Consider the following 7,591-nt stretch of genomic DNA (forward strand, 5'->3'; position numbering starts at 1 on the left):
GGTGTCAAATCAAATCAAACCTGATTTGCCACATGCGTCGAATACAACACCTGTAGACTTTACCTTTAAATGTTTACTTACAAGCCCTTAACCAACACTGTAGACTTTACCATGAAATGCTTACTTATAAGCCCTTAACCAACACTGTAGACTTTACCATGAAATGCTTTACTTACAAGCCCTTAACCAACACTGTAGACTTTACCGTGAAATGTTTACTTACAAGCCCTTAACCAACAGTGCAGTTCAAGAAGAAGAAAATATTTACCAAGTAGGCTAAAATAAAAAGTAATAATAAAAAGAAACACAATAAGAATAAGAATAACGAGGTTATATACAGGGGGCACCGGTACTGAGTCAGTGTGCAGTGGTGCAGGCTAGTTGTGTACATGTAGGTGGGGGCGAAGTTACTATGCATAGGTAACAAACAAACAGCGAGTAGCAGCAGTGTACAAGAGGGGGGGTCAATAAAAATTGTCCTGTGGCGATTTTTATGAATTGTTCAGCAGTCTAGTGGCTTGGGTGTGTGTGTGTGTGTGTGTGTGTGTGTGTGTGTGTGTGTGTGTGTGTGTGTGTGTGTGTGTGTGTGTGTGTGTGTGTGTGTGTGTGTGTGTGTGTGTGTGTGTGTGTGTGTGTGTGTGTGTGTGTGTGTGTGTGTGTGTGTGTGTGTGTGTGTGTGTGTGTGTGTGCGTGTGTGTGTGTGTGTGTGTGTGTGTGTGTGTGAGTGAACTCCATCTAGTTGGATTTGAACCATAACTGATGGGATTTCAAGCCAGTGAGGTGACCCCCAACCTTTATACAACATCTGCACTGTGTGACACACAGACACACCCCAATCCCAACAACCCACCCCCAAATCCACTGTCTCCTTACACAATCCCATGTGCATCTGCTGTCCATTTCTCTACCTCCTAGGACCTAGTACCTCATATAAAGTAAAGGACAGGTCTGTCAACCCAAATAAATACATTTAATCTTTACAGTGTCTGTAGTTTACAAGTCTTCTTTTTTTCTCCCCTTAGTTTCTGTTGGCCAACCGTGATGTTTCCAGGAGTTGGTTCACTTGCTGGTTGTCTAATCCTCCTCAGTCGCTGTCGCAGGTCGCTGTGTCATGTGGTAAGCAGGTCTGGGCTGCTGGCAGGTTGTCACACTGCAGGTAGGAATACACAACCTGGACCTGTACACACAGAGGGTCAGAGAAACATCATCTTTCGACGACTGTTTTTGAAATCAATGTACTCTTTCAACAAAATAAAATGATGCATCCTCCTTTCCTTAATATCAGGTAATCACTGATTTGACATTACTCGGTTAGTTAAAGCCATAGGAGAAAAGAAGGGAGGTAGGATGCATTGCCAAAGTACAATGAGTGTACAAGACATTAAGGACATCTTCCTAATATTGAGTTGTACCCCCTTTTTGCCCTCAGAACAGCCTCAATTCGGCGGTGGGCATGGACTCTACAAGGTGTCGAAAGCGTTCCACAAGGATACTGGCCCATGTTGACTCCAATGCTTCACACAGTTGTGTCAAGTTGACTGGATATCCATTGGGTGGTGGACTATTCTAGATAAACACGGGAAACTGTAGAGCGTGAAAAACCCAGTAGAGTTGCAGTTCTTGACACAAACGGGTGAGCCTGGGACCTACTACCACACCCCATTCAAAGGCACTTAAATATTTTGTCTTGCCCATTCACCCTCTGAATGGCACACATACACAATCCATGTCTCCATTGTCTCAGGGCTTAAAAATCCTTCTTTAGTCCGTCTCCTCTCCTTCATCTACACTGATTTGAAGTGGATTTAACAAGTGACATCAATAAGGGATCATAGCTTTCCCCTGTATTCACCTGGACAGTGTATGTCATGGAAAGAGCAGGTGTTCTTTCAGTGTATTAGAACAAAGGCTGTATCGTCACTATATTGTATTATAAAGGTAATCATTATTATTTCTCCACAGAGGCCCAGTTGAAATGCTATGACCAACCTGCACCACCACCTCCTGAGAAATGTCCACTGGCGGGCTGCTCTGCCCCAGAACAGCCACAGGGGGGCGCAGTAGACTGGGACCAAACACAGTGGCCAGGTTCATTAGAGGCATCTTGTTCACATCCTGTCTATCTGACACTCTGGAGAACGTGTGAGAGTATGATGTCATTTACAAAGATACACGTGAGGATATGATGTATTTGGCAAAAATACATGTGGAAAATACAATGGTACGCAATATAAGGTCAGCATTACATGGATATGATGTTTGTTAATATTGTGATAAATGTGTCTGCTAAATGACCGAATGTAAATAGTAACATGTAATATGTTAATAGTATCATGTTTTTAGTAACATACTTAGTGCAAACAAGTATTGACAAGAGGTGAGAGAGACCGTTTGAGGTGGTGGAGGAGGAACAGGAAGGTGTTTTGGTTGACGGAGGGACAGGACTGGAGCAGAGACAACATGGACACACTCCTGGAGCTCAGGTCTGGGATGTCTAACAGAGAGAAACAACACAGGTATGAGTGGACAATTGTGTGTGCGTGTGTGTGTGTGTGTGTGTGAGCGTGTGTGAGCGTGTGTGAGCGTGTGTGAGCGTGTGTGTGAGCGTGTGAGCGTGTGTGCGTGTGTGTGTGTGTGCGTGTGTGTGCGTGCGTGTGCGTGCGTGTGACATACCCAACGCCTTGGTGAAGCTCTGAAACAGCTCTGTAGGTATAAGGGGTTCCGGCAGCTCCCTGAAGTAGAGCTTCAGTATACCTGAGACAGCATTCACATCTACACACCTCAACCTGGACACTGCCTCACGCAGGTCTAGAAGGTGATAGAGAGAGAAAGGAGGGAGAGATATAAGGGAGGGGGAGATAGGGAAGAGGGAGATAGGGGGGAAAGAAAGGGAGCGGGAAGGGTGAGATGGTGGGAGTAAGCGAGAAAGACAGAGAGAGTGACAGAGGGAGTATAAATTGACATTAGACCACAACATACTTGAACTACAGACCTCCAGCCCCACCAAAAACACACACAGACTCACTGGTGTTGAAGGCAGTCTTGAGGTTGTTGATGTCACTGGTAGCTGCTGATAGCCTGTAGATGCCCACCTCCTCCATTCCTCTCCTCTCCACCTCCTCTACACAGCAACGAACCACATGTGGCACCAGGACTCCCTCCTGTCTGGAAGAGGACACACACAAGACACACACTCCGGGTTGTGTTTCTACATACAGCACATACACACATTATATGCTATGGGCATTGTAGAGAAACTTGTATTGGATGTTCATATGGTGTTTTGAATGATTTCAATTTATCCTAGAGAAATTAAACATGCAATGCACACGAAGGGCAATGACTCATTTCAATTCAGAGAAAGGGAAAGCACGCCATGTGGTTTCTCTTTTCATGCCATTCTTGTCTTGCCACATCTGCTATTCTCATATTACAAGAAGTTACGGTCCGTCAGAGTGGTTTCATTTCACTTCCTAAAACTATTAAACAGACCAGGAGAGGGAGACTAAAGTAGACCCCACAGTGTCATTGAAGATTATCTTACGAATAAATTAGTTAAGAGATGAGAAAAGGAGAGGAAGTCACTTTAGAGCAGGGGGTCCAATCCGGCCCGTGGATGGTATGATACAATAAAAAGATACATTTTGTTTTTGAGGGGGGAGGAACAAACTCAATATACTTTAAAATGACTAAAGGCAAATGGAAACTGTGTAGAAATGATAATGGACCTCCATTCAAAAAGTTTCTTGACTCTGTACAGCTCGCTAATAATCCCAAAATGAAAGTTAGACAGTCAGGGAGTAATTGAAAAATAAAAAAAATGATGGATAGAGGACTATCTTTAGCAAATTTTAACAGGGGGAAATATGACCAATTTTCAGTTTGGCCCCCTGGACCTCATTGAAGACCATGGAAAATTTGTTTACCACATTTTAACAACTTACAGAAGTAATTAGGGTTAAGTGCCTTGCTCAAGGGCATTTTTCACCTCGTCTATGCAGGGATTTGAACCAGCCACCTTTTGGTTACTGGCCTAGAGCTCTTAACCGCTAGGCTGCCTGCCACTGCTTTAGAGTATTGAGATGCACCCAGTGTGCCAAAAATCTCAGGTCCTTAAAGCTCATTGGACTATTTATAATGATTGACAGGACTCACTGTGCCACAGCTCCAATGGGCATGCAGAAGATGCGCTGTTGCTGGGTGGGGGCCAGACTGGGCCGGTCTAGAGGGTGAGGGTAGTACTTTAGAGACAGACTCACAACCACCTGGCCTAGAGATACGGTCTGTCTCCTCCATCGCTTCTGTAGGAGGGATGGGTCCAGCTAGAACACATACATATGAACAGGTGAACACAGGCGCACGCACACATGCACACACAGCACAGGACGCTGATGAGGGGAGGACGACTCATAATGATGAAGTGGAATGAATGGAATGGCATCAAACACAAGGAAACCATGTGTTTAATGTGTTCGATACCATTCCAATCCAGTCACTATGAGCCTGTCCTCCCCAATTAAGGTGCCACCAGCTGCCTGTGACACACAGTATACACACACACACACACACACACACACACACACACACACACACACACACACACACACACACACACACACACACACACACACACACACACACACACACACACACACACACACACACACACACACACACACACACACACACACACACACACACACACACACACACACCTTCTAAACATGGGAGAACAGATAATAATACACACATCTAGGCACAGATGCAGACACACACCTGTATGGAGGTCTTGCCAAGGACTTGGCCCTCACAGATCTTTTCTACCTCTGGCTGTAACACAACCAGCAGCCTGAGGTTCTGAGCCCCATCCACCTGGAATGAGAACTCCTGAGGACAAACACAAGCCACTGTCAAATAGGAGTGTTGATGACGTACGGGTAGCATGACTAAGTTCAAATGGTAATTTATAAGAAAACATGTAAATAAATGCATCCTCACTGAAATGCATCATCATTATTTATAGATGTAGGATCTTAATTTGATCACTCTGTTGCAGGAGAACTTTGACGCAAAGCAGGACATTTAAAAATTGTAGTGTATTTGAGGTTGAACATTTTCCCGTATGAACATTGTATCATCCCCTACAAAAATGTCCATTAATTATAATCAACGTAATAATTCACATTTCCTGTTGCTGCTGGTGAGGGGCCTGCTATGTGTAGCAAGTGACGTGGTTAACAGGGAGGAGCGTTAGATGAGAGAGAGACAGCAACCAACTAAGCCAACTCACGCTATAGTAGAGTAATGGCTGCCATAGCTAGGATATTTATAATCCAATATGATTACGTAGTACCTGTCTTGACAGCATCAAACCGGGAGAAGCTAGTTAAGCTGGCTAGGCTAATTGACATATGCGCTTTCAAATCAAACCAAGGGTTATTGTTCACACACACATGGTTAGCGGATGTTAATGCGAGTGTAGCGAAATGCTTGTGCTTCTAGATCTGACTGTAGTAAAATCGAACAAGTAATCTAACAAATTCACAACAACTACCTTATACACACAAATGTAAAGGGATGAATAAGAATATGTACATATAAATATATGGATGAGCGATGGCGTGTGGCATAGGCAAGATGGTGTAGAATACAGTATATACAAATGAGATGAGTAATGTAGCATATATAAACATTATTAAAGTGGCGTTATTTAAAGTGACTAGTGATACCTTAATTAAGCGTGTTTATTTAAGTGGCCAGAGATTTGAGTCGGCATGTTGGCAGCAGCCTCTCTATGTTAGTGATGGCTGTTTAACAGTCTGATGGCCTTGAGATAGAGGCTGTTTCATGTCCTACACTGTTACAAACAACAATATAAAGTAGCGGCCTCCCACATCAGATCCGACCTAGACCCGTGACATTATTTTCAAATTCTGGGTCCCGGACCGGGTCTCAGGTACAGGTGGATCCGTGAAGACATCTAGCCTGGGTACAGCACCTTACCTGGTCCCAGTGAGGGCTGAGACTGCTGACAGAGGAATGGGTCTGGGCTTGGCTCTCATAGAACTCAAAGCCATCCACCTCCACACACACATACACACCTAGGAGGGAGTAGTGAGACAGTCTGTTTAAAGAGCTTACTGGTTTGTGTTACAGTGGAGTATGAGGGTAGAGTATACTGTATGTATGTACTGTGTCTGGGTAAGATATAGACACTGTGGTATGCATTTGGATAGTGTTAGATATATGGTAGATATAGTGTGCGGATACTCACTGGCTGGCTGTTGTAATCCACAGGCAGAGTGAATGGCTACACTGAGAGTCCCACATAGAGACTCCTCCTCACTTTCTGAGAGGGAGAGAGAGACAGAGAGAGAGGCAGTCATGCAGAAGAACAACTCCTGACTGGTTCTAACTTTCTGGTTGTCAAGAGTGAGATTAACAAAATTAAATTAGCTAAATGTATCTTGGTAATCAAATTGTACAACTGAAGACCAACACAGGAGGAAAAGATTGACATAGTGTGAGTTGAAAAAGCAATCTGAATCGTGCAGAATAGCTCAATTCAAATTTTACTGGCTAGCTCCAACTGTTTACTGTTGGTAACCATAGCAACATGGCCACTGAGGCAGCTTTTTTTTTTTAAACACAGAGCTTCTTTCTACATGACCAGATCAACCAGCCACACATTCACAGCCCAGTAAGCTGTACGAAATCAGAAGTTTGTGCAGATGGGCTCAAACGATCTCAGAAGAATACCAGAAAGCAACAAGTAACCAAAAAATCAAAACACTTAAATAACTTTCTGGATACCACATTCACTCACAGTGAAGGAGGCATCAATCTAGCACAAAAAAACATCAGCAATATATTCAGGCAAACAGCAAAATAAGCACAACTCAAATGGATAAAAAACAAACCCAAAAAACTGGTTTGATGCAGATTGTAAAATGATAAGATTTTTTAAAACACTATCAAACCAAAAGCACAGAGACCCAAATAATGGTCAATTAACGCCTTCATTACTGTGAGACTTTAAAACTCTATAAACGTACACGCAGAACCAAAAAAGCACAGTACAACAGCAAGCAGCTGACACTAATTGAGGAATCCATAAACACAAACAACTTCTGGCAAAATTGGAAAAACCAAAATAAATCAAAACTAGAAGAATTAGCGATACAAAATGGTGACATATGGTTAACCCATTTTAAAACACTCTACAACACCGTTCAAATTGTTGCAAACACAGAACAATGCAAAATTCATGAGAAGATGAATGGATTAGAAAAAGCTATAAAGGACAATCAAATTCCATTGGACTCCCCGATTACTGACCAGGAGCTCTATAAGAAACTTCAGGCCCTCAAATTTAAAAAAGCATGGGGACCTGATGGCCTCCTAATCTTTAAGAACAGAGACAAAATTGACCCTAACAATTATAGAGGCATTTTTTTTTACAGTAACCTGGAGAAGGTTTTCTGTAGTATTATAAATGTAAAAGTTCTAAATTTCCTTAATAAGCACAATGTCTTGAGTAAAAGCCTAATTGGATTCATACCAAAACATCACACGACTGATCATATTTACA

General features: G+C 42.9%; 1 protein-coding gene across 1 annotated transcript in view; it reads right to left on the bottom strand.

Annotated features, from left to right (window-relative positions):
- Positions 1 to 949: 949 nt before the first annotated feature.
- The window catches only part of si:dkey-33c9.6 (active breakpoint cluster region-related protein), a 16,277-nt gene continuing 9,635 nt past the window's right edge, over positions 950 to 7,591 (bottom strand). The window contains exons 4-12 of the mRNA XM_042298302.1: positions 6,275 to 6,349; positions 6,004 to 6,101; positions 4,777 to 4,887; positions 4,156 to 4,322; positions 3,026 to 3,165; positions 2,674 to 2,808; positions 2,389 to 2,494; positions 1,990 to 2,131; positions 950 to 1,177 (exon numbers count right to left, since the gene is read on the bottom strand). Of these exons, the coding sequence (XP_042154236.1) occupies positions 1,085 to 1,177; positions 1,990 to 2,131; positions 2,389 to 2,494; positions 2,674 to 2,808; positions 3,026 to 3,165; positions 4,156 to 4,322; positions 4,777 to 4,887; positions 6,004 to 6,101; positions 6,275 to 6,349 (1,067 nt within the window). The 3' untranslated portion in view covers positions 950 to 1,084. The remainder of the gene's footprint in view (positions 1,178 to 1,989; positions 2,132 to 2,388; positions 2,495 to 2,673; positions 2,809 to 3,025; positions 3,166 to 4,155; positions 4,323 to 4,776; positions 4,888 to 6,003; positions 6,102 to 6,274; positions 6,350 to 7,591) is intronic.

The sequence above is a fragment of the Oncorhynchus tshawytscha genome, linkage group LG15 (assembly GCF_018296145.1).
Source record: "Oncorhynchus tshawytscha isolate Ot180627B linkage group LG15, Otsh_v2.0, whole genome shotgun sequence".
In the NCBI taxonomy this organism is placed as follows: domain Eukaryota; kingdom Metazoa; phylum Chordata; class Actinopteri; order Salmoniformes; family Salmonidae; genus Oncorhynchus; species Oncorhynchus tshawytscha.